We start from the raw sequence: 27,028 nt of genomic DNA, 5'->3' as shown, positions 1-27,028 counted from the left end.
AATGGCCGACCACAGATGACAACAGGAAGTAGGATTTCTCTACTTCCATGATCTGTTGCCATATTGTAAAATAGCAAGAATTAATCTTCTCATCTAATTTTTTTTTTACTATTTTCACCTGAACTTCTACCCAAACTAAATAAAAATATTAACTACCAAAAAATAAGTGCATAAAAAGAAATAGGGGGATGAGATAATTCAATAATCCTGTGGCCCCTATAGGAAAAAAGGAGAAACAGATGAATCTCACATTATCTCCCTCAGTGGAGCAGCACAGTAAGATGATGTATTAGGATGAGTGATTTGTTTCACAAGGTTTCACTCCTCTCACTGTTACCACCCACCTACACTGGGGTCTTATGTAATTCTGTACCAAGCATTACCTAACACCGACACAACCTGCCAGATGAGGCTCCTCGGGCCGGTGCATCTCACCAAACCAGGGTCCTGCATGTCCCCCCACGCCTACCTCACATCAGGATCCTTGACTTTGAAAAGGTCTGGAAACCCCTGAGGGCTAAAACATCCCGGGCGCGGCCACGAGATCGGCGCGCGCTCCCGGCTCCCGAGTGCAGCTTTTCTCCCTCAGCTCTCAGTGGAGGCAGCGGCGGACAGAAGGACTCCCTCCAGCCTCAGCGATGCCGCGCCCGATCGGGGCTTTCTCTGCCGGGGTCGTCTACCTCAGATGAGCAGCCGTGTCCGCCTTGCGCGCGTGTGTGTGTGTCCGGAGCCGCGCGTTTTGTGGAAGTGCGATGCTGACAACAACATGTTTCCTCATCGAGAAGCGCAGCGCGGTGCAGCATAGAGGAGGCAGCGGAGTGGAGCAGCGCGCACGGTTACAGGTAGGCAGGCTGTTTGAGCAGGGCTCGTCACCGGCTGTACACTCACAACCAGACTGGTTTGTTAATCTAACGAAGCAGCCCTTAAGGTGTGATTGTAACATCTCCTAAAACAGCTGATCCGCCAATGGAGTTGTCTAATGACCGTGTTTTTGTGTGTGCGTTTTTTTTTGTTTTTGCGCATGGAGCTGACCGGTGATCTGTCAGGCCCAACAGGTCAGAGTACAACTTTTCCCAGTAGATCCCAGTACACGGTTTAGAGGAGTGTCATGTGCAACGCAGGTTCTAGAAAACAAATGAGTTTATGTGATATATATGGGATTTTGGTGCTGATTTTTCTGGGGTTTTTTTATTTTATTTTCCGGGAATCACTGTAATGCAGTGGCTCTCACAATAATCAACATCTGCATAATCAATACAGCAGCAACAAGTGCCACCTTTGAGACACTTCTACATTTAAAAATAGTTAATCTTGAATAGATATAAGAAAACTGAGCGTTAATTCTGCCAATAGAAGCCGCTGCATGTGTGTGGGCACGTTTGGGGACAACAGAACTCAGTCATTAATCCTTCAGTCAACTGAGCAAACATTCTGAGCTACTCATTTAAGCCGTTTTTTTCAAAGTAAAAATGCTCCTCCCTTTCTGCTGTTTCAGAAACCAAATGGTTTACAGATGAATGAGTAAAAATAAATCATTAGTTGCAGCCCAACAATACCTTCTAAAGCCAGTTGTTGTACTTGAAGCAAGATGTGGAGACAAAAAGCCAAACGTTCTCAAATTATAGCGGCTTAATTGTGAATATTTGCTGCTTTTTTGTGTGTTTTATGATGATAAATTGAATATTTGTAGGTTTTAGACTGTTGCTCAAACAAGATAAGGACAATTAATTTGGGAGTTAATTTCTACCATTTAGCACTGACAGCAAAGACAAACAGTAATCTCTAATAATAACAATAATTGTCAATGGTGTTTTTAAGCAAACAGTCCTACAATTTGCTAGTTCCAGCTTCGCACATGTAAAAATTTGCTTGTTTTTTTCATCATATGTGATTGTAAGCTGACTATGTTTGGGTTTGGACAGTTTGTAGCACAAAACATGTCATTTCAAGACATTATCTTAGGCTTTAGAGCATTTTTGGGGCACAAACAATCTTAAAATTTGCTAGTTCCAGCTTCACACATGTTAAAAAAATGCTTGTTTTTTTATCATATGTTATTATAACCTGGATATCTTTGGGTTTGGACAGTTTGTAGCGCAAAACATGTCGTTTTAAGACATTATCTTAGGATGTAGAACATTTTGGGGGCATTTTCTTGCAATTTTTTACAATTTTATAGAACAAATAATTAATCAATGAAATTAATCTTGAAGAAAACACTCAGGAACAAATCATGACACATTTATCCACAATAACCAAGACTTATTGCGTTGAGGACCAGGTAACAGATACATTTTAGGTAACATAAAAGTAAAATGCTAATTTAATTCAGCAATTTTAAGCAAAAAAAATCCCAAATTTACCAATTATAGCTTCTATTATGTAAATATTTACTTATTTTCTGTGCATTTGTTGCTGCAAAATGAATTTTTTTGAACTTGAAATCATTGGAGGGCAACACATGTACTTTATTTTTTAAGAAATTTATAACCAAGTGGTTAATCAAGACAATATGCATATTAATCTATAAATAGCTTCTCGGCAAGTCATTGTGGAGCTTGTATCCACAGCATCTACCAGCATGTGTGTTGGAGTGTGTGGGCTCAGTGTAATAAGTGCATGTTTTGTAATTTGTGATGTAATGCAGTTCAGTGCTACAACACAGTTACAGCCTCATCGATGTTTTACCTCAGCTGAGCTTTACAAAACTGTTGCAGGGATGTTGTATTGGATTGCACTGGGCTTGTACTCTGTGGTGATCTTGTGTTACTGTGTGGGAGTCTCAGTATTGAGTTTGTAGAACAGTGGTATGTTTATATTCCCGAGAAGCAGCATAATGTTCCTAAAATATTAGTCTTGCACAATAGCGTGTTTTCTTTCTTGTTGTTTTTGCTCGTGGTCTGTTTTAGAGGGAGGAAATTTGTGCTCCTAACAGAAAGGCCTTTATCTCAGTGGAAGGCTTAGGTTGTCATCCTGAGTGACAGCTCGGCTTGTTGATTAAATATTTGGGTCTTTGTCGGCCTGCAGTTCACCCCCTGCTCTCTGCCCTTCATCGGGGATCACTGAGACTGACGGTTGCAAGGCAATGATTGAGCCGTGTCGCCGACTCAGTGTGCAATGAAATAAAGTTAATCTCACTCTGGTAGATTTCAAGAAGATTATAGGATCAAATGATTCCCTCCACCGCCGTCACCTCCTCCTCCTCTTGCATCCCCAAGATGTGAAGCGAGCGACAAAGCCCCAGTGATGATGGCTTTATTTTTTTTGTGGCTGTCTGAGTCCTGCAGTGCAGAGGAGCCACGGTGACGCCACTTCAGGCCCGTCGGCTGATGATATGTGCTTCCTCTAAGGCTTCGTTTGCCCGCTCGCGCTGCCTCATCCTCAGTCTGGAGGAGCATCAAGTCACGATGGACGGGAGAGGGGTTGCCATGACAACCGCAGGGCTTTCTCCACTGCGCTTGTGTTGACTGCGATCCACAGCTCAGAATGAGAGCACAAAACCAACTTTGCCCTCAAAGACACAACGCGGGCCTGTCACTTCCTCTCAGCAGCAAAATGAGGGCACTTTAACGGTTCAGTTGAAAGTCGTATATAGCGAAAAACAGTTTTAATTATGTTTTGTGGTTGCTAAAAACTTATAGGTGGAAACTACTTCTGATGTCCCTCAAGCCCATGTACAGAGAGTTAGCCTCTCAGCTGCACAAGAATTGTACCCAGGTGCAACATCCTTCCTGAAAAGGGCGGGAACAGCAGTAGCTCATTGGTTTTTAGAGCAAAACAGCCCATTTACAACAGCCCTAAAACCAGCAGCTATACAGTCACAGTGAAATGAACCATCTTTAAAGTATTTTGAGCTGAAAAACTGAAAGACAGACTGTTTTAATTTGCCAAAAAGGTGCACAATATGGGACCTTTAAAGCAGCTTTGATCAGAATTTTTGTGCTCATAGTGCATCCTGTTACTGTTGGCTGTTTACTGGCCACTTCCAGTGCTGGAACAATTTCACCATACTTCTGCAGTTTTCCTCATTTCCACAGAGCATCTTTCTGCTCATTGTTTTTGTTTACTGGCCTGCAGCTTTACTATTTTGGCTCAGTCTACCCGCTCCCACCTGCATGGTCACAGCAAGCCTTGAAAAGCTGCTGCACACAACCTGCCGAGCACCGAAAGACAGACAAACAAAGCCGGTGAACATAGTGGCTAAAGAGCCAGCAATTTCCCCAAGGAGACGGTGGAGAGCAAAACAACTAAAAAGGGAGTGAATATTGGATTTCCATTCACCAGGTAGCCAGAAACACGACTCCAGGTGAATGCTAATGTATCTGCTGTTTGTGCACAGCTTATTTCCAAATCAGGCTTAAATAGTATTTTGACATATAGTAGCAGGGATTTATAAAAAAGATTATGGTGAATATTATTAGTGTCCTATTTTATCAGACCTTTCTGCTCCTGTTAATTCCATTGTGAAAATGTGAGTGGGTTGAATTAGAGCCAGCCTTGAACAATTTGATGTTCTTGAAATTGCTCAGTCGTCTGCAAAGGCCCACAAACATGGAGCCTGAATACCCATGGATGATTTATAATGACGTGAATGTGTGTCACTTACATTTATTTGTCAAACAAAAAGCCGGATTGTTTTTTTTTAAAATTTTTTCTTATTATTCCCCCTCCTTCTCCTTGGCTTCACCGCCTCCCTCCTCTCATATGTGATAAAGTATCTATGACTCACTTAGACACATCTGCTGTGTGTTTGTAGCTACAAATATACAGGCAGCCATTCTTCTTGTCAACACGCTTGCTGATCCCAGTTTCATAAACGACGTACAAGCTCGTGCAGGCTGCCCTGTTTCTTTCTTGAAAATGCCATGTAGGCCATCAGATAGAGGGGCGGCATCCTTTTGTGCTCTGTGACATCAGAACACCGCCTCTTCCTGTAAGTGTGACAGGTAAAGGGGCGACTTCATTTGGAGTGGCTGTGGCTGATAGAGACGTAGTAGAAGGATGATTCCTGCGGCGTTATCTCCGAGGTTTCTAACACTGAACCAGTGTCGGAGATTTTGCCATGCCTTCTTTGACATTGTTCTGCCTTCTCGCCCGTGATGCTGAATCAAATGTCACCGAAAATCATGACTTTTTACAATCGTGACCGCCTCGTCTTTTTATAGCTCAAGCTATTTGGGGCATTTCCAAAATAGTCTACTTTTCATGTTTTGTGTCGCTTGTAAGGGGGGCGCTCGCTACAGCTCTCATCCTCAGCTCTTCTCCCACAAGGTATTTTCACATAGAGGACTTCATGGGCTTCTGTTTCTCTTCAGGCAGCTTTAAAGCTCACAGCTAGCTAGCCTCCTCTGCAATGTGCAGTACAACATGTTCCTACACTTGAAAGGGCTCGCTCTGTGATGTGGTACAATCAGCAAGGTCAAGTATTGTCCTGTGCAACATTTTTTTGAACACAGACAGCATGCAAACAGCTAGGAATTTTAGTCTCTTATTTGCACAATTTAGCCAAAATATCATTAATAACATCATTTATATCTTGATGACTGTGCAGTGCAACTATCTTTTTGCATTGTCCTGCATACTTACAGGCTGTAGTCACATTACAGTGCCTGCAGTTCCACATAATTTCCCTGCTTTCACATTCACATGACTTTCCAAAGACGTTTCCCCCAAGTGGCCCTTCACGAAGCAGCGCTTGACGTCACCCTTCTAAACGGTGAATTAATTTGCCGCCCGCGTAGTGCACTCCTATGGCAAGGTTGCGGTGTCTGTTTGGGAGGAGTTACAGTGTGAGATGTGGATAGAGTGGACTCGTATCTGGCCCGTACTCCTGTCTGCCGGCTCACATTCTGCTGAGTCAGGGGGCTTTGTGGAAGTCCGTCAACAGCAGCTCAGCGAGGCTCCGGGCCAGAGGGGGGCCGGTGGGAAACTGCTACTACAGCAGGCCGACAGTCGGGTGCTGGTGAATCTGCTCCAAACATTTCCGTGTTGATTAGCCGAGCTCCTTAGGGAGGAGGTAAAACTGCCTCGGTGTTAATTGGAGGGACTTTTTTAGGTGCTGTGGGTGGACCTCAGAGGCGTGAGAAGGGACCTGTTTTTGTGCCTGCATGCTCTTGAGTCATTGTTTAGCGCTAAGCACCCACATACGTTCAGTTCAGCCGGTTTGTGGGAAGGTTGTAGAGGAAGAGTCACGTTTGTATGATCAAGACATTCCTTCTGTTTGTTTACAGTACATAAGGAAAGTACAATGAGGAGTGACAGCGATAGAGGCTGCGGCTGTTATCAATCTTCCCATGCCGGGAAAATAGCTCACGCACCTGTAGAAATGTATTCATACAAAAACAACAGGGTCAATCTCAGACATATGCTCCTGTTTTTCTTCTTTAATACCTTGAACTTCTTATCTGACAGTATTTCAACATGGATTTCGGTGATTGATTGTTAAGAAAATATTAAATTAGAACAAGACGAGGCCAAGAAAAATAACCCCGGAATAAAAATGCGCAAAAGTATGAACATTATTTCATGATTAATGTCGGGACTGTGACGGACTGGGTGTACTCCAACTCCCAATGTGAGCTGGGATTCTCTCCAGCCACCCAGATAAGGATAAGCAGATATAGATAAAGGATGGATAGGCACCATGTGAGACAACTCAAAGTCTAAGCTAAAATTTGACCAAGGGCCTCCATACAGGTCAAAAGACTAGAGAGAAAATGTACATAAAAAAGCTGAAAAACACTGTATCTAGGGTTTTTTTTGGTCCCTTTTTACTTTGTTATTTAAGTTAAAACACATTCTTGTTATTTGATGAAAGAAGATGACAGCTGTGCCTGTAAGAAAAATGAGATGAAACATGGAGGGCTTTTGCCTTGCAGTTTATTTTCATTTCAAGGTGGACAGTTCTTAAATCTCTTAGGTCTTAGGAACAAAAAGCATATATTCGTGACTGTTTTGAGCAAAAATAATGACCCTAAATCAGCAAACCCATGCTGACACTCCGCTGACACTCTTGACATTTCCTTGAGGATGATCCATGTGTGTGTTCTGCAGCTAAAACCTGTCAGTGCTCCTCTACAAAGAAACTGATATCCTTGTGAAAACCATCCTGTGAATTTGCAGCCTGTCATGCTTTGTCACTGAAGCAACTCCTGGCACTGTAGCATGATGTCATCACTGATTACAGTCTGTGCTCTGTTGGATTGTAGCCTTGAGAGTCGCGCGAGCTGCAGCCTCAAGTGGGTTAACGTCTGGCGGCTTCATATCATCGGACTCTTCCTCCCTTCCTCTTTCTTTCTTTTCTTTTTTTTACCAATCCCTCGCTCTGTCTCCCTCTCACTCTGTCCTTCTCTCTCCTCCCACTCACGTTTCTCTACAGCGGGCTGTTGCAGCAAGGCAGCATCATGGAGGCTGGATGCGTGGTTGCCGCGGTGATTGAGAATGCTGCCTCAGGACCCCAGGGAGAACCAGGAAGTAGTGACGTCCTTGAGGGGTGAGCTGCACTCTATTTTTTTTCCTCGCTTCTTGTCAGCTGATGTGAATTATGTAAAACTGCATACATGTACTCCGAGTGATGCACGTGTGGGGTACTACGTGCTCGTGTGGCCTTTTACATGTTTGCGTGTGAGAATGAATGTAAGTAGGAACAGTGCAATGTAAAGGCTTAAACATGACCCAGTTTGCGGAGTGTCTCAGAGACAAACTGTCCCTGTTTCAAGCTTCATCAGGTCCAGGCCTCACTATGCATCTCTCAGATTTATGTTGTGCTTATGTAATTCGCTGTGTCAGTGTGGATCACATATATTACACTGTGTGTCTGCGTTCTTGGCCTCGCGTCCCGATCTCATCACGCTGAATCACTGTTACAAATCCAAGCCCAGTCTCTCTGCTTTTTCCCTCTTTGTTGCTCATAAAAGTTGAGCTGAATGGACCTCACCCTTCACTCCCGAATGCATTGAGTCACATTTCAAGTGAAGGTTTTGTTGAAGCACTCCCTTGTGGGTGGATTTGCCTTTATGGCTGTCTGAATAGGCGAGCTTTGCTTTCCTGAGTGCATTCAAAAGACCCTGTGGCTTTTTGTTGACCCTCGTGAAGATGCTGCCACTTTTCACTTCCTACTAGTTTGTATGAAGGACCAGTTACCGTATATGTTTCCATCTAGACCCCATTGGAAGACATTAGTATAATCTCCTGTTTTATTGATGATCACAATGATGAACGTTACCATCACAGTCCTTGTACAACATGTTTTCTGGGCCATCATGGTGCAGTGTCATGATTTGAGCCCATACCACATAATATAAATTCTCCCTCACTTGCTCCCTCTGGTGTATTTTGACAAAATTACACTCCTTAATTGAAAACCTCAGTCTGCATGACACAGTAGTTGACTCCATGACATGTTGTCACTCTTTTCTTTAAATTCCTGTCTCTCTGCAGTGATGTGCCACCAACTACAGACCTGGACAAAGACGATGCCTTACCTCAAGCTGCCAACAGTAATCCTCCAGAAGAGAAACAGCCACAGGAGACATCCACTGCCATGGTACATGCCCACGCACACATGATTCTGACTCATCACTTATCCAAGAAAATACATAAACACCAGCAGACATGTTGCCTTTCCTCCCTGAGACTTCGCTGGGTGTATAAATGACTCACACCATGATGTCACTCAAGTCATACGGCGGACATGTGAGAGTCAGCTGTCACGGTTGCAAAAGTGAGAACATGTGATTTGCATTAGAGGATGTCTCGCCTCAGAGTGAGGTGGTGTGTTTGATTACGGTTGAGGAAAAGACGCGATGACAGTGTTTTTGCAGACGTACGATGTCGCCTCCTCTCCCTGTCACTTTACTTTGGGTCACTCAAATGTAGTCTGACTCACCGGATGTACACTGAGGGTATTAATGTGCCATTGGTTGTGCATTTCAGACAACTTTCTCTTAAAGTCTCCTTCAATGTGGGGAAACGGCAACACCCACCTACAAGCTGTTAAACTATCACAATGAAAGTTTCAAGTTTTGCAGAGGATTGGATCCAGCAGTAGGACAGACCTCAGTGCTCGCCTTCCTGTGTGCAAATGTTTCACAGAAAACAATTTACCCATCTCTGTTTTGAGGGGACACCATCACTGTACCCTTGGCTTAGCTCCACCCAACACAACTGTGATTGGTGTAAAAGAATACCAGCAATGGGTTTTTCCCCTATAGACAGATTATAAGATGCAGTCAGACCATTCTATGCAGCAAAATGGTCTCTAGTGTTACATATCTGGCCTCCTCAGTGTGTCTTTCTTTACATCTTCACGTCTTCTAATCTGTCTCAATTAGGAAGCTAATGGTAGATTTATTCGGTGTGAAATTTGCTTCGTACGCCAAACAGTTACACTTAGAAGTCTGTTTATGTTTGCCCTTCCAAAACAGAAACTCTATATTGCGAGTTTCAACTGGAATGTTTAAGGAGTGCACTGGTTGGTGTCCATCAGCTACATTATGTTCGTAAGGTTAGTCTTGAAAGCTTGGGAGGGTCACTCTGCCAGTTTTATGTGTCTTCTAATGCAAGGTTGAGCTTTAAGCAGCCTTCCTCCACAGCTAGAACCTGCTCACACTGTTTGGGTAAATAGTAAGTCACTGGTCACTTTTGTCCAGCGACAATTCCAATAAAGTTTTTCCCTAATGAGATAAGATGGCTTTGTCCTTGGTGTTGACAAAAAAGAGAAAGATAGTGTTATTTGTGGGGCTTAAATTGCACTGCTGGTCTTAATGGTTCATTTATTTCGTTATTAATATGCTGCATTTGTTTTAACAGCAAGTTTATATTTATTTACTTCATACCTGAGTATAAAAGCTTTTCTTCGGTGTTTTCTTTTTGACAGTATGCAACATTTGAGTTCCTTAACTGTTACAGTAGAAATATAAATGAATGTTTCAGGGGTTTTTTTGGTTTTCTCTTCTGCACCAAAAACGTACTGCACCATGACTCCAAAACCAAGATTTTTACTGAACCATGATTTTGTGTAGTCTCACCTCCCAACTATCTTTCTGTCATCATCCTCATCAAAAAATTCTGTTATAATAAGACAACACAGCCACATTTTAATATTGATATTCTGAATTACAAGTGATACTTATAACATATGTCACCAAAAGAATGCATAGACATGTCTTAGGGTCTTTAATGGTCACAGGTCTGTTGATATTAATTAAGAACACTAATAAAATGGCATAAGAACCTAACATAACAACATGGTAAAGTATAACTATATACTATCCATCCATTATCTATACGCTGCTTAATCCTCTGTGGGGTTGCGGGGGGCTGGAGTCTGTCCTAGCCGACTCACAGTGAAGGCAGGGGACACCGTGGACAGGTTGTCGGTCTATAACAGGGCCACATAGAGAGACAGACAATCAAGCACGATCACTTTCACACCTACGGACAATTTAGAATCATCAGTTAACCTCAGCCTGTTGTTGGAGGAAGCTGGAGTAACTGGTGAAAACCCACGCTGCACAGGGAGGACATGCAGACTCCACACACAAAGATTCCAGGAATGCGGGGGAACTGGGCATATTATAGTTCTTCCACCGTGCAGCCCAAGCCGTACACCATATAGTATAATATAGCAAAGCATAACTGCACAACAGAACAGAGTGCAGCATAAATATGATATAACACAGCATAAAACAGCAGTATAGATGCCACAGGCATTACATGAAATAGTGTAGGAATCTAACACAACATACTGAAACATTACAACATAACATAAGCAATGCATAGCTTAAAATTATAGTGCAGCGTAACATGAAATAGCATAAAAGCATTGCATGATATAGTGCAGCATAGTATAGCATGACAGAAGCTGCATGACTGAAAATAATCGACACAGATGTACTATTCAGGTCTTTATTTGTCATGCCAGCTGTCTAGTTGTGTATTCTCTGTTTTTTACTGCATCAGCTCTGTTTTGTCAACATAATAGCTGTGGACTTTGGTTCTCCAACTGTTGTCTTGTGGCTGACCGACACTTATTGACGTCTGCTCTCTCTGTTTTGCAGGCGAGGAGTGATGACATCACAGAGCTCCCAGCCGAGCCCCTCCTGCGCTCCTGCGTCAGCACGGCCAGCATGAAGGTCAAGAACATGAAGAAGTAGGTGCTCCCTGTGACAGAGTTGCTGCTATTATAGGCTGTAAACCAGGGCTCTTATTCAGGCCAGTGAAATGAGGACCTATAAAATGATGGGTGCGACACACACACACACACACACACACACACACACACACACACACACACACACACACACACTGACAGACGAGTCAGCTGCTGCATCTCTAACTCTGTTCTCATACGCAGGCCTCATCCCTCCCCTCTTTCTCCTCTTTGCTCTCTTTCACTTGGCTCTTCTCTCCATCACAGTGATTGAATACTGATGAGTTGCTGTTGTTCTGTGTTTTTTAGGCTGACGTTTCCCAGAGGTCACTTCCCCAGATTGGCAGAGTGCGCCCACTTCCACTATGAGACTGTTGATTTTGGCAATGTCCAGGTGAGCTGCAGGGTTAGTATGTTTACCAATTGTGCCCTTGGCTCAGCTTCAAGTGGCCATTTTGGTGAATTGCTTTAGAAATGCGTGATCCTTAAAAAGCACTGTGGCAGTGGAATCAATATCCTCTTTTGTAGACAATCTGTCTTCATTATTGCGGTTTCCGTTTTGTTTTTTCTCCAGAAATACTACATTAGAGTTTTCAGACATCTGTTTCCCTCCAGGAATTGTGGAAGATGACAAATAAAAATGACAAAGAGAATCTGTCAAAACAATAACAAGTGTGAGAATATGTGGTTGCTGTTTAATGTGGGTGGAGGTAGATGCTATTTAATAGACAGTGTACGAAACATTCGAATCAAACTGAGGCAGTTTTGAGCCAAATTTGCAGCATGGTTTGAGGAATGGCAATGCTGGCTCACTGCATTGGTCCAGACTGAAATTACTCAGAAACTGTTGGATGGATTGCCACAAAATTCAGTCCACATGTTCGTGTTTCCCAGTTTGTGAAGCTTTTTAAATGTGCGAGTCTTCAGACTTTTCTTCTTTTTTGTTCAGAGTGAAGTTGATCTGTAAGTGTTTGATGGATTTCAGTGAATTTTGATGCAGACATTCATGTACCCTATTGGATGAATTTGCACAAACTTTTCACTTTTGCAAACACCTTTAAAACTAACAACATGTAAACATTGTCAGTTTACTGATATTTATAACAAACCTACTATTATTTCCTGTTTTCACAAATGCTCATAAATTTGGAAAAACTGTTTTAGCATTTTGCTGGAAATTTTTAATCTAAAAATCCTGCAGTCCTGAAGGTGCTTATTAGGGATTTAATTAACTTCGCCAGCCGACAAATGCTTTGGACGTATAGATATTCTGTAAGTTTAAGAAGGAGTTTCTTCACAGCAGTGATAATGAGAAGCATTGAAGCACTAGAGGTTGCTCAGTCATGTGTGGAAGTGGTTATTACCCGCCTGGTTAACCTCGGTGTAGTTCTGTTTTCCCGCCAGCAGAGAGCATCAGTCTCCTCTGCACAACCTGAAGCTGCCAGCATAGCTTAACACAAAAGGGTGGCTGGCCAGTTCATGCATTCTGTGTGTCTGAATCCCCACATGTAGCATTAATGAGATAGAGTGAGGCGGGCTGGACGGAACTTTAATCCCGAGGTTCTCCCAGTCTGTTCGGTGAACGTCCTGCTGTGGTTTGCTGTGACTGTGATGGCTCCATCAGTGATGTGAAGGGAAGGGAAGCAGCACAACAGTGTCAGTGACCTTGAAATGCTTCACGAGGAGACAAAAGGCCGCGCTCAGAGAGAAATATCCGGCTAATGGCTGCACTGCGCAGATAGATAAAAAGACACAGTGGGCACATGTCACTGTGTAACGTGATGAATCTGTGGTTTAATATCACACATGAGTCTTTGTTGTTGTTGCATCTCCTGTGATGATTTGTTTGACTTTGCGCTCACAGCAAGGAGGGAAGCCACTGATCGAGTCTCATATGTCCTGATTGCAGAATAGCACAAGGACAGCAGACCGCCTCCGTCTGCAGCCCGCCTCACTGATTCCTCTTCCAGATTAGCTCCAGTCTCGCCTTGAGAGTGCAATGAATGAGAATTGTTTTGAGATGACGAAGGGCCGTCTATCTGTCTCGCTCCTCAGTATGATGGATGAGCTTGTGCATCTGTGTGTGCCAGTTGAGCCCATTTACTGGCAAACCCCCCTTTTGTCAGCGGAGAAAGGAGAGCGGTTAAGAGAGAGAGAGAGAGAGAGAGAGAGGGAAGGGGGGAGGGTGATGGAGACGGAGCATAGGAGAGGGAGGAGGAGGGGGACAAGATCGAAAAAAGAGGGAGGCAGGAGGGGGGGTAAGACACACAGTGGGAAGCATCCTCTTTTCATATTTGCTGCTTTGAATTGAACGCGTGGCGATCCGAGGCAGTGTAAATGAGCTTTTTTTGCGTGAGGCGGCAAGGGGGACAGCAGACAGGCAAGTGAGGAGCTGCATTTAAACTCCTGCTACCTCTTAGCCAAGATTTGGCTTCTTGGAGGGGCTTAGTGTGGTCCAGGACTGCGGCTGCACACAAAGAGAGAAGCACTTCCTCCAGCTGCGGATGGATATCTGAGATGCTTTAGTGGCAGGTAACATGGACATATGGATGTGCACGTATTCATTTAAGCTTCCTGTGGCAGGTGTTTATGAATAAATAACACATTGCAGTTATGTTTCTTGCGCAAAGGGGTTGAGGTCTGGGCTGTAGTAGCATGCTTTAGTTTGTAGCCTTTGAGGTGTGAGCATCACAGTGGAAGCAAGCATGCGTTCAATGGAAAGTTTCAGATTATTTTTTGCCATTTTGCTTAATAATTTTTCTCTTTTTTGGCTTATGTGTAATTCTGTCTATGATCCTTGTTCCCATCATCCCTCTGACCTCTTGCCCTCCTTCAGTGCTTCATTTAGCCGTTTGGTTTGGACTAATACTTCAGACAAATCCTTCTTCTTCCATTATGACTTATTCAAGAGCTAATTTCTCAGTGTGTTTTCTCCTGTCAGCCTGGTTTGCTGTGTTACTGTTGAGCGGTAACTAGGTCGCTTGCGTGTTGTGTAACAGTGTATCTGGATGAGTTGCCACCAGTTAAAAATAACCAGAACTTCCCTTGACTTCGAGGCCTTTGAAGTCACTCCTGCAGTAACGTCTATCAACAAATTCCCAAACTCTGGCAAAGGCTTTGATCTTCTGAGTTTTCAGGGAGTATGAAATATTGGTGAGAAGGAAGAAGAAGAAATTTGTGCTAAATCTACACCTCCTTCGAGCTCCAGCGGCTAATCTATTATGCATTTCACACTGCGGGATTTATGGCGAAGTCAGAAAATAAATCATGTCGGTGGCAGAGGAAATATACTTGACTTATTTCAAAATAAACACAGTAATCAAAAAGAATTTGTCAGACTGTCTATTAAAAAATGTTGGCATTCAGCTTTTCTCAGGCATCACTTCCCATGATTCCTTGTTGCTTTCTAGACCGCATCGTTCAGTGTAAAAGCGGTTTTACTATTTAATGGAGAAAAGGGTTCAGACATGATGCTCCTCTTGTATAGCGGGTTATATACAGAGAGGTTGTTGTATTATCCTCATTCATTATTCAGTCTACTAGCCCTCTCAATATTAGCTCTTCTCCTGTTTTCTGCTTCTTTTCCCATGTAGTTGGCCTTTGCAGAGGGGCAGGCTGAAGCACCGAAGGCTGGTCCGGACTCCAAGGAGCTGGTCTTTCTGGTCCAGATCACTTGCCAGGTAACAATACTTTTGTTTCACTGCAAATTTCTTGCTAGTGTTGTGGTTCAGTTGCACTTTAGCTTCTTGTATTTTCTGTTTCAGGGTAAAAACTGGCTGGTGAAGCGATCCTATGAAGACTTCCGGGTGCTGGATAAACACCTGCACTTGTGCATCTATGACCGCCGTTACTCCGAGCTCACCGAGCTGCCACGATTCAACACGTTGAAGGACACTGTTGAGGTACCACAGAGCTGCTGCTGAATTATTTATGATTCTTAATTTGTTGGTCTTTTCTAAATCTTGACAATCTCGTGCTTTCTTTCAGTCCATAACCACGATGTTGGCCACCTACTTGTCCCGCTTCTCTGTCATCGCTGACAACAAGATCAACTGTGGTCCAGTGCTAACATGGATGGAGGTATCAGCTGTTCTTCTCAGTTGTTTCCTTGAATTTATTCTGCACACTCGAGAATGGACCATGTTGTTTTGTAATTGCATGCCAATGTCCAAGCTTCTGTGTGTGTAGTACTTTTGCTGCCACAGTTGAGGAAGGAACATTGGCAGAGGAAAATTGGCAGAGGAAAACTGCATCATTTTCAGCTCTGTGCATGAAGTACAATAGCAGGTCCAGGGCTGTGTGGTCCAGCTAAAATTTTCCTCCACACCAGAAGCTGGCCAGCAAGTAAACAGATGTTAAAACATTGTATATTCACTGGAGATGCTATGTGAAATTGCGCTGTATGTTGCGATTCCTGGGCCAGATTTCTGCAGTTTTTGCTTAATTTTATCGTTTTGTTTGTTTTAAATCCCACACACACTAAAATAAATGCAATTGTGATGCATTGTTCAGACTCCACTCCAAGCTCTAAAACTACTAATTAAAATAACAAACTGGAGAAAACAGCAAACGTAAGAAACATTAATTTTACTGGACTTTCTCTTTTCTCTCTTTCGCTTCTAATAAAGCATAACCAGCTCCCATTCCCTGCTTCTGAGCTTTGAGCAACGCTAACCTAACTTGCGTATGTGGTTTTATTAGAAACACTTTTTGTTTTCAGATCGACAACAAAGGGAACCATCTGCTGGTGTCTGAAGAAGCCTCGATCAATGTTCCCGCCATCGCTGCTGCCCACGTCACCAAACGTTACACGGCTCAGGCCACAGACGAGTTGACCTTTGAGGTAACCGCTGTTATATGAGACAAAGGAGAAATCTAATCTCAGCTGAATCAGTCTTTTCACTACAAGAATGTTCTTCTTTGATTTTATTCCACTGGATATCTTGCATAAATCTCATCCCTTCATACTTCCTTTTTCCCCTCATCTTTTACATCCTTTGTGATCAGGTGGGGGACATTGTGTCAGTGATCGACATGCCTCCCAAAGAAGACACAGGCTGGTGGAGAGGGAAGCATGGCTTTCAGGTAAAACATCTGCTTTATTGTATGATCTGTATAATAGGGAGGGCTGCAAACTGGCTGTTCTTCATGTCAGGTAGAAGATAATGCTTCTGAGGGCTGGGGAATTTGTAATGAGAGATCATTTCCCTTTGGCTGTGCTTTAATTTTGCATGAGATGAACTGCGCATTTTGTAGGTATTATTATTTTAAAAACATTTTAAATACTTAAATATTGCATAATTTAAAAGAAATCTTATAATATATTTTAATACCATTATATTACATGATAATATTATCATTTCATATTCCTGCTATTCCTCCAAAAACTTATTTTTGACATCGTCCCATTTACATTTTTAGGTTAACTTTTATACTTTTCAAATTGTAATATTTGTATTACTACCCCAAGCTCTTTGTCACTGATAATATGATACAAGAGGTGATGCAGTGCACAGATTTGGAGGAACAGAGAGCAGGAAGAGCTGGAGAAAAATAGTGGAAAAATGTCTACAAAATGGATGTTGACATTCTTCTGTTGCTGTTTTGTGTAATATTCTTCGTTTTCAATCTTCAGAATGTTCAAAATCTGTTATAAAGTGGAAAAATAAACATATTTCAACCATGAAATCATTCTCAGGTTGAACCAAAATGACAAAAAATGGCATAAAAACACATTGATTTGACCCACTTATGGAAGAGTGTAGGGTCCAGTGCATTCAAGGGTTAATACCGCATGATGTGATCCACATATGTGTGTATTTTAAAAGTTTAAGTGTGTGTTTTTAATAATTTTATATTGCATGTGGTAAATTCCATATTTTGTTGAGTCCTACATTTAAAAAAACTATTTTAAGAACATTTTTTGAATACTAAAATATTGCATGAGGTTAATCCAATATTTTGTATTTTAATCATATTTTTTACAGTGTTTCTAAGTGATTGTGTGACTTCCAAGAATGTCGGTAACAGTAAACAAAACAAAGAAGTCATTCTGAAGCCGTAGGCAGCTTGAACCCTCGTGCTTCCTGACCTGTTTCTGCACCTTCACACTACAACAGTCTGCTGCAGCTTTACGCTCCCACTGGTCCTTTGAACTTACGGGTCTATCACCACCTCTGTCTCTCCTCTTTAGTCCACTCACTCCTCTATCTTCTTGCAGGTTGGTTTCTTCCCCTGCGACTGTGTTGAGCTGATAAATGACAAGATCCCCCCCAGTGTTCAGAGCTCAGTGCCAAAGCCAGGTACTCTTCACTGCACTTGATGATTTATTTAAGACGTGCTCCTAGGATACGACTCAGATTGATTTAAAGTGCCTCTCATGTGTGTGTGTGTTCCATCTTAATCAGTGTGTAAGAAGCATGGGAAGCTGGTTACTTTCCTGAGGACTTTCATGAAGTCTCGACCGCCACCGCAGAAGCTCCGGCAGCGCGGTATTCTCCGAGAGCGAGTGTTTGGCTGCGATCTGGGGGAACATCTCCACAACTCAGGCCACGAGGGTAAAATATTCCCAAAATAGTCTTTTATTTCTTATTTCCATTGTGTAATTCTTACCTACTGGCAGTTAACAATTCAGTGTAAACTGCCAGGAGATAAGAATTAATCCCAAAGAAAGCTCTGTGAATCTGTGGTTCTGCAATGATCCTTGTAGATTTGCCAAAAGTTGTTTCTTTGTTTTTTTTATTCAGACTTGGGTTGAAAACCCTGTGGCACAATAGGGATTAAAAGCTCATGTGAATTTCTCCGATCTATGCTCAGTTACACATTTTCTGTAGTAAACTGTGTTGAGATTCACAGCCTTTTTTACGTTACTTATTTATGACCCTTCCTTGTGAGATCATGTCAACATAATGGAAACACTTTGTCATGAGCAGAAATTAGTTTATTTTCCCTTTGCAGATAGTCTAATTATGAACCTGCAGATTTATTGTCCAACTTATTGTACGTACATTAAACTTTCAATTCTATTTGTGATGTTTGTGGATTATATCTACAAAAAAAGATTACTGATTTCTTTTTTTGGAAATGTCCTAAAACACCTGGGTGCTGTATATTTTAGCAAATGTAGTAAATGATGTATGTATACTTGCTGTACTTGTGAGTATTTGCAGCAGCAGGTTTGTGTTTTCTGGATTCACTCAAAAAAAAAAACTGCAGAGCTTTTATTTCTAGTGATGAAGGAAGATGTCATCCAGTGCAGTGATGTGGCTCAGTGATGTGTTTTTAATGCTTTCTGAACATTATTGCTGAGGAGTAAGATACAGATTTTCAGACTTTGGATGCACAACCAATACTTAAAGTAGGATTATATGCTGGTTTTTCAGACTTAAAAAATCAGTTTAACATGACTAACTCGGTAGTAGTGTTCCTAAGTGCTTAGCTGGGACTTTTTTCCCTCAAGATATCTTAAATGACTGAAATCCTGTTGCTGACTGTTTCGTCTCTTGTAGTTCCACAGGTTGTGAAGAGTTGTGCAGAATTCATCGAGAAACATGGAGTCGTGGACGGGATATACAGACTCTCAGGGATCTCCTCCAACATTCAGAAGCTGAGGTTTGTGCTTGTCGTGTACATGACATTAAATCAGACGTGACTCCAAATGACGATTGAACTTGAGCAACGCCATCCTCTCAACAGCTTGAGCAGGGTAGCATGCAAATGTGTTTTCATTGGCAGAGGTCCTGGCTGGTGAGTCAGCTCTAAGAAGTTGCTAGTTTCAGTAGAGGAGGGCGATCTGGACAGAACATCATGTGACGATCTTTTGGGTTAGAATCATCAGAATCAACTGATCACACGATATGTTGATATGTGCATATCTCCACCACTTTGACACTTCTCTCAAGATGCTGGTGCTGTTATTCTCTGTGCACGATGCTGCGTTTTATTTACAAAGTAAGTTCCACGTCCTCCAAAATGTATAATGCGTCCAAAAAGTGTCAATCTCACTTCATGTCAAGTAGACAAATTTGGACAGCACTTTTATTTATTCAGTGATGCAATCTCTAAAATTCCTCTATAAAGGAGATCATGTGCCAAATCTCTCACCTCGAGGTTTCAGTGGAGCAAGCCCAGCTTAGAAAGCAGTCACAGTGAATATAGTGAAAATATTATTAACAGGGCTGGAATTGTACAGCCCATTACTGACAGCTACGGTGGATGTTGCTCTCCAACTACTGATTTTGAGCCGCCTCTCCTGAAATCCATCAAATACAATTTGTTTCAAGCTGTGCAGCTTTGAATGACTGTAATGGTCTTCTCCTGTAGTTTATGCTTGCCAGGAGGAATTTGTGAAACAAACCCCCATCAGGAGATAAATTGGGAGCCACATAAAGTGATGGGCTTTGACAGCGAATGAAAAGGACGTTCCTCACTCGAAAAACTTGACTGTCAGCACATGAAATAGTCATTTTTGGGAAATGTGGTAGATAAAAAGCTGTTGACATGTTGGTGATTTTTCTCACAATGACCAGTAAGCCTATTAAAGGACTTAATGCATGAAATCCAGGAGTGAAGGTTTTACATTTGTCATTTGGAGAAGGAGGAATATTATGTTCTGCAGTTGTCTATGGGTAAATTAAAATATATCAAAGAATGTGTAAAAGTGACAAATTGAAAGTAGCTTGTAATTTGAAAAATGCCTTGTTGTTTTTGTGTTTTTATGCTGACAGATGGGCAGTAGGATGACTCCCACGATGTTCTATATCCTCTTATTTTTCTTTCTGTCTCCGTCAGGCACGAGTTTGACTCTGAGCAGATCCCAGACCTGAGCAGAGATGTCTTCAGACAGGACATTCACTCAGTGGGCTCCCTCTGCAAGCTGTACTTCAGGGAGCTGCCCAACCCTCTGCTCACCTACCAGCTCTACGACAGATTCTCAGTAAGGATCAAAGCAGTAGAACTGGAGGTTCATACTGGGATAAATGCAGAGGAGGGAGCTGGGTCAGGAATTGTGAGGAGAAAACGATAGCAGGGGACATGCTTCTAGCAACTGTGTCATAACAAAAGACCCGAAGAAACAATATAAAAATTTCAGCTCAGTTTGAAATGTAGCTCAAAATGGGGTCATTGCATTACGCCCAGCTTTCTAGGAACAGCAGGGGATGTGGATGCAAAAACCCAATAGCAGATTAAGCAAACTGAAACACTGGCTGCTCTGAATATAAAAGGGGAGGATAAAAAAAAAGAGAGTGGGGATGTTAAGGCAACTCCCTCCGCTGTGATTATCTGCCTCGCAGTGATTGCGCTTTATCCTCTTGTCTCTTCACAGGAGGCCGTGTCTGCAGCCACAGACGAGGAGAGGCTGGTCAAAATTCACAATGTCATCCAGCAGCTGCCTCCTCCACATTACAGGTCAGGTTTAAAGCTCTCGACTGCACCCTGGTGGCCTGAAGAGGGAAATGGGATTTCTTGAAAAAGATGCTCCACATCAGAGAAGCACTAACGGTCTCTGTAGTGACTGGTTTGTGTGAAGATAACAAGCTTTTAAAGGATTATTTCTACACAATTCTTCTATCTGAATGAACAACAGAACAGACTTATCTCCTCTGAGCTCTGAAATTCCATAACTCTGATGTCCACTGAAAGCAGCTGTTCAAAGTTAAATAATTCTGCTTTTTGCTCGAAGCACTGAACTCACCAACTATGACTCCATCTGCTGGTATTAGAAGGGATTACAGTGTTATGTGACCTATATGAGCCTCTCTTGTGACCTAAAGTTGCCAGTTTTACTGTCTAAAAGTGAGAATATTTAAACATTTTGAAATGAGCATTAAACAGTTGCATTGTCCTCTATCTGCAGGACTCTGGAGTACCTCATGAGACATCTCTCCCACCTCGCCACCTTCAGCTCCATCACGAACATGCACACGAAGAACCTAGCAATCGTCTGGGCGCCTAACCTCCTCAGGTGACTAGCACTGTTGCGGCACCGTTACCGTTGCTGCTTCATTCTAGCCTTTCTGTGACAGTGAACTGGGGCATGTCTCAGCGGTCCAGAGCTGTGAAATAGGTTGTCCTGTTCTGTAACTGTGTTTTAGGTCCAGACAGATCGAGTCGGCCTGCTTTAGCGGCACAGCAGCGTTCATGGAGGTGCGTATCCAGTCGGTGGTGGTGGAGTTCATCCTCAACAATACTGAGGCTCTCTTCAGCCCCAAACTCAATGCTATTATAAGAGAAAGTACTGGTAGGTCCTCATGTATTTTCTGAACAGATAAAAAAATCAAGATGACAGAGACTTCATGCATCATACTTATCTGAACACCTCAACTTTAGGGAACAACACCATATCCAGACCGAAGTCCCTGATGGTTTGCTCCCCGTCCACCAAGCTGCTGTCTTTAGAGGAGGCCCAGGCTCGCACTCAGGTGCAGCTGGGCTCTCCTGCTACTACCCCTTGCCTCACCCACAGCGACTACATCGAGGTAGGGGAGGGACCTGGAGCTCTGCTCGGCAAGTTCCACACAGTCATCGAGCTCCCGATGGAGAGGTAGAGTTACGGATCGCCAGAGTCGTCTCCCATGTTTGTTCTGACATGAATCATTCTGCTTTTTGAGCATTATTGAGATGTTCTGTCCTGATGCTTTGTGGTTTATGTGATATGTGCTGTTGGTTGACAGAAAATGTATAGAAGGTTTCATTGTCAGTAAATCATTAATGAAGCAAAAACGCCAAACATTTGGAAACATTCTGTTTCAGTAATAAAAATTGTATGTCCTTAGAGTGATATTTGTGTAAAACACCTCTAGAAAATAGGCATTTTCATTTTTTTTGTGAATATTTGTAAAGTTAATGATTAATTAGATTTAAATACAATGATATTAATCAGTAGTTGCAGCCCTAATGTCATGTTTTCTTCTTATGTGTGGGGCCTTCTACTTTTGCTCAATGAAGCATTTGCAAATGCTGAAGATGATTTGTTTTTGTCTTGCAGCGGCAAGCGGCCTCCTGCCAAGGCTAAAAAGTCTCCTGTGGGGAACTGGCTCTCCTTTTTCCACCTGGGCAAGTCCCATTCTGTGTCCAAACGTAAGCTGAAGCGACACCCGAGTGAGCCTAACGAGATAAAGAGCATTGCACTGCCAGGTCAGCTCACCGCTGCTGTTACACTGTCGGAAGTCATACAGCTTCTCTACATCTAAAAGCTTCTTTTTCTACTTGAATTTGTTTGAGTTTCCTCTACTAACCTTGACACCTGGATGTGCTGTTGTTTTAGAGGTGCTGATTCATTTGTTGAGAAGAAATATTTTGCTTAAACATTTGCAGGTGGAAGAGGAGATAGCGGCACATTGCGCTCCACCAAGAGTGAAGAATCTCTTACCTCTTTGCACAATTTAGAAGGTGATTATTCATTTGAATCGTTTGTCTTGCACACTTCAAATGGCCTCCCTATGGTTTATATTATCTGCATATTTCTGACTACTAAAGAATCTGTATACAAATGCATTCCAGGGGAACCTCCAAGTTACCGTCCCCTCAGACCTCGTTCAACCAGTGAGGCTGTTTCTGCTGTCAGTAAAGATGATCTACACAACACCAGAAGTAAAGACGAACGCAGAACTCCGCTGAATGAAAGTCCGAATGGTGTTGATAAAGTCCGTACTGCAGCGTGTATTTCACCTCCACACCATGAAGATGATCTCGACCTTTTTCCGCCGGCTGCGGGCATCTCTACTTTGGACTTTGACCCTATGTCTTTTCAGTGCAGCCCAGCAGCAGCGACCCCTGGACCACAACATGGCAAAGACGGAAATAAATGGAGGAAGAACGCTGGTTGTTCCAGTGAATCAGAGCCGATCTCCTCTCCTAACAACAACATCAGCTACTCACAGTCTCCAGATATCAGCCCGGTTCTCGGTAAAGGTGGGAAGAAGGTTCCCTCCAAGCAGCTCTCTCCAAAACTCAGGAAGAAATCATTTAAGACACAAGCAGATGTTCAGTCTGCATCCGCCTTTCTGCCCCCTCTGCCATTGTCTTCTCCCCCAGTGGATAAGTGTGAAGCTGCAGTTGCAGATGGAAAACAGCCCAGAGCATCCTATCAACACTGCAGCCCACTCAGCACAGCGAGCCAGGCGTCAGCCATGACAGACCTTAGTCAGTCTGCACAGAACTTGCCTGATCCAGGTCAGTGCTTTTCCTGCTTAACATTATACAATATTAACTCTATAGTTAGTGTCTTTTTAAATAATAATGCACTTTGTAGTTTCTTATGAAAGCTTTTGTGTCTTGTCCCATCATGTCTTACCATAGCTTTGTTTGTCCTGTCATACTGTAGCGTTGTTTGTCTTATCCCTCCCCAGGAACAGATAGATTTATGAGTTCAGTGTCTGTTCTCCCTCCTCACCCTCCCTTGACGAGTGCTGCACGCAAGTTGGCTTTGGCTCTGGCCGAATCTGCCCAGAAGGCGAGCAGTGGCTCCCAAAGAAGAAGCAACACCCCATCGCATCCTCACCAGAGACAGGAAGCGCCTCATGCCCAGGACAGACTGCCACGGCCCTCCGTTCTCGATCTCAAAGTGTATCCTCAGGAGTACAGTGGCCCTCATATCCCATCTGTTTCACAGTGGCAAACATCAGCGCACAGTCCCGTGGAGACCCAGTGCTGTCCCCATCCTGCTCATTTCCTGCCTCCACACCTCTGCTCAGAGCCACTACAGGTTGCTGATGGACAGGAAAGCATGTGCAATTTCACTCCTAATGTCAGCCCACTCGGGTCAGGGAGCCTGGATGAAGGCAGTGCAGAGAGACGGGACCACAGAGAGGAAAAGGAGCTTCGAGATATGACACAAGCAGAGCACGCGTATCAGAGTGTTGGAGTCTCAACGCCCACTCAGCCTGTCTGCTCGGCTCAGAGCCCGTCAACTTCTCCCGTATACGTCAACGCAGACTCTATCAATGTTTTTAACTTCCGTGCTGTTCTGGCGGAGACCTCCATGCCTGCCTCCATTGAGGAGGTCTTTCCACGTCCATTACAGCCCTCCTCGACCCGTCACTACAGCCCAGAGGAAGACAGACCTCTGGGCATGGTGGAGGATGTCTACGGTAATCATCATCATCACCATCATCATCACCGGCCGATTCAAGCAGGACGAATGCCTGCACCTCACTGCCCTCGGCCTGACGCTCTGCCGCCTCACCTGTCTGGGCCAAAAGGCTTATACAGGCAGTCCTCTGAAAGCCGCTACAGCACTTTAGGTTTAAGGCACCCTTTGTCACCTCAGTACAGACGCTACCACAGAGATGAGCACCTTATCAGCGGCTGCCACAGGCAACAAAGCCAGTGGCAGAGGTCAGAAGACAGAGCGAGTGGGCACCCGGCCATCCGGAGGGCTCGCTCCTTCCATGCCCCTCAGATTAGTCACTATGAGCTGGCAGAGACAGAAGTCCTGCCCCCTGACACCATGTTTTATGTTGAGCAAACAACAAGCCAGGAGGCTCCCTATCAGAGGCTGATTCAGGCTGGTCTTCACCCTGTTCGCCCGCAGTTTGAAGAAACGCACACCGACTACCACTACAACCCCTATTCAGATGTGAGCCCCGTAGATGGCTCCCGCTATTATGTAGAGCCCTGCCGGCAAAGTGGTATCCGACACAGCCAGTCTTACACCATGCGTTCCACAAGAGATAGCGGACAGTCAGATTACTACAACTACTCTCCACGCCGCGTCCCTCCTGTAAACAGGGAGCTTTACATAGAAAGCAGGGGCACTGTTGTTTACGAGGCTAGAGATTCGGAAGTTTTCGAAAGAGTCGTATATCAACCAGTCAAGCAGGAGAATAAATCCAGACTTAAAAACACATATTCAGCTGTGTCTGCTTGTGAGAGTCCTGCCTCGCCAACTGACACCAGGAGCAGAGAGATAATGCACACACGAAGCAAGTCGGACCCCGGAAACGCCTGCCTCCTTTCTCCTGGCAAGGCAGAAAGCCAAAATGTGGTAGTTACATCCCCAACATCTCCGAGGTCCCAAAAGGTGGAACCTGAGGTCACCAGACAGCAGTTTGGTCACCGGTCCAGCATGGAATCTGGACCATCGAGGCGAATTCAAATCAAAGACGCCTCCTCACAGCAGCCACCACTTCGCAAAGTCCCCTCACTCCCAGAAAGAGGCTGTCCTAACATCAAGAACATTGAGCACAATGACAGAAGCCATACCCGAGGTCACGACCGGGATCGATTAATGATGGCCAACGCTGTCAACAGCTACTCTGGTGCTGTGAAACCCAGCATCCTCAGGAGACCCGGGCGGTCACAGAGCACCAGAGAAAATCGTCACTACTATCATTATCATGCCAAATCCCCTCTGGATCCTGAACATCTGGGCTCCTTTTCCACTCAGCCCAACAGAAGGACTCAGAGCACTAAAGTCAGGCCCACACAATATGACCACATGGAGGGGTATTACGCGGTGCCCAAACCTAAACCCACAAGATCCGGTAAAGCCGTGGCAGGATATTTGCCTGGCCAGAGCTGCATGTCTCCCCGCGGGCAAAGACTGCTGTCCAAGGCTCTGGGTCATGAGGCTTTTTATCATGCTGCACTGAGATCAGAGGCCGGTGTCTACGAGTGATTCTGACCACTGGTTTTTATCTGATTCCACATCGGGGCCAAAGGAGAACTGCACTTTATCCTCAGCCACACCAACAGACTGTTGTGTTGAAACTGTGTTTGTTGTAACCTTCACGAGCTGCTACAAAAAGTGTGAAGCGAGGCTGCTGCTGCTGGGGATCCTACTGTCAGCATCACTGGTTGTTACATAGCTTGCAAAAGGCTTCTTGGAAAGGGAAAGAAACGAACCGTATGCTGTTAGAAAGTAACAGCTGAGAACCGTGTGTGAGAAAAAGATGGCTGACATGTATTTTATTTAATGTCTACAAAACGTGACAAGGGACAACAAGGTAAATTAACTGGTTCTATTAATATTATTTTAATGTTTAGGAATGTGTATTAAATAACATTCATTTTAAATGTATTATATTTGTATAAATAACACACAGCTAACATGTGGCCAATGTACTGTACATTTTGTTTTCTATTCTAGTCTGCTCAGACTTCAGCAAGCACTTTTGAGGATAACTGTGTATGAAACACATTGTCTTAACGTGGTGTACATGAAGCCTCTTGATATACAGCATATATTTTTTTTCTGTAAGAAATGGCTTGCTCTGAATCATTGTTTAATGCTAAATTAGCACTTTTGGGTGAGGGGGGCAAAATGGAAGATAACCTCATGGATTCTAACTTTTCACTTTTTTTCTTTCTTTATCACACATTGTATAATGCAAATTTAAAATAACAATGAGTGCCATAATTTGTGTTAAGGTCAAAGTTACCATGGCGAAATATGCTTGACATAAATGCGAATCAGCTCATTCAGTTAGGTGAACAAGTGTATTTTGTATGGCATTGTGGTTTTTGTCACAAAAATGACAATTTCTTTCCTCTTTATAGGGAACTTTTAACAATGTGGTGTTTTACATGAAAATATGATGTTGTTTTATTCATTAAAGATGCTATTTCAAATCCAAACTAGATGAGGATATTCTGTTAAGACATGTTAAATGCGTTATTTTAGTGATAGTCAAAAAAATAAAGATATATTCTCAATGATTCTAGTTTGTTGAACTCTTGTGTCATGGATATTTTAGAGGAGTACTCTCTGCGTTTAAACTTTGTGATTTATTTGGCCTTTAAAAGAGCACTCATTAGCTTTGCAGTTCTCTAATATTTCCCCACTGTTGACTGAACAGTTAAAACTGGAAAAATTGAGCAGCAGAACCAGGTATGCTTTATTTTATTCAATACAATTACCCGTTTATCAAAACC

General features: G+C 43.3%; 1 protein-coding gene across 1 annotated transcript; it reads left to right on the top strand.

Annotated features, from left to right (window-relative positions):
• The first annotated feature begins 366 nt into the window (after nucleotides 1-366).
• On the top strand, nucleotides 367-26,812 carry arhgap32a (Rho GTPase activating protein 32a). The gene is made up of 22 exons (XM_022211569.2): nucleotides 367-842; nucleotides 7,379-7,492; nucleotides 8,440-8,545; nucleotides 11,061-11,152; nucleotides 11,462-11,546; nucleotides 14,746-14,832; nucleotides 14,917-15,054; nucleotides 15,140-15,232; nucleotides 15,873-15,995; nucleotides 16,160-16,237; nucleotides 17,373-17,454; nucleotides 17,560-17,709; nucleotides 18,661-18,763; nucleotides 19,943-20,087; nucleotides 20,478-20,560; nucleotides 21,009-21,116; nucleotides 21,247-21,392; nucleotides 21,482-21,695; nucleotides 22,140-22,288; nucleotides 22,469-22,543; nucleotides 22,655-23,326; nucleotides 23,503-26,812. Exons 2-22 carry the CDS (start codon nucleotides 7,404-7,406, stop codon nucleotides 25,770-25,772), a joined length of 5,088 nt encoding a protein of 1,695 aa, XP_022067261.2. The 5' UTR covers nucleotides 367-842; nucleotides 7,379-7,403; the 3' UTR covers nucleotides 25,773-26,812.
• Nucleotides 26,813-27,028: the final 216 nt, after the last annotated feature.

This window comes from Acanthochromis polyacanthus, chromosome 13 (genome assembly GCF_021347895.1).
Source record: "Acanthochromis polyacanthus isolate Apoly-LR-REF ecotype Palm Island chromosome 13, KAUST_Apoly_ChrSc, whole genome shotgun sequence".
In the NCBI taxonomy this organism is placed as follows: Eukaryota; Metazoa; Chordata; class Actinopteri; family Pomacentridae; genus Acanthochromis; species Acanthochromis polyacanthus.
The sequence above is the reverse complement of the archived record's forward strand: the minus strand, read 5'-3'. Positions and strand labels throughout refer to the sequence as shown.

What these genes read in the sequence shown, in the direction of transcription:
- arhgap32a (XM_022211569.2), top strand. Translation starts at nt 7,404, where the DNA reads ATGGAGGCTGGATGCGTGGTTGCCGCGGTGATTGAGAATGCTGCCTCA. An exon ending in AGGAGACATCCACTGCCATG is followed by an intron (nt 8,546 to 11,060) that starts GTACATGCCCAC and finishes TCTGTTTTGCAG; the next exon opens with GCGAGGAGTGATGACATCAC. An exon ending in AGCTCTACGACAGATTCTCA is followed by an intron (nt 20,088 to 20,477) that starts GTAAGGATCAAA and finishes GTCTCTTCACAG; the next exon opens with GAGGCCGTGTCTGCAGCCAC.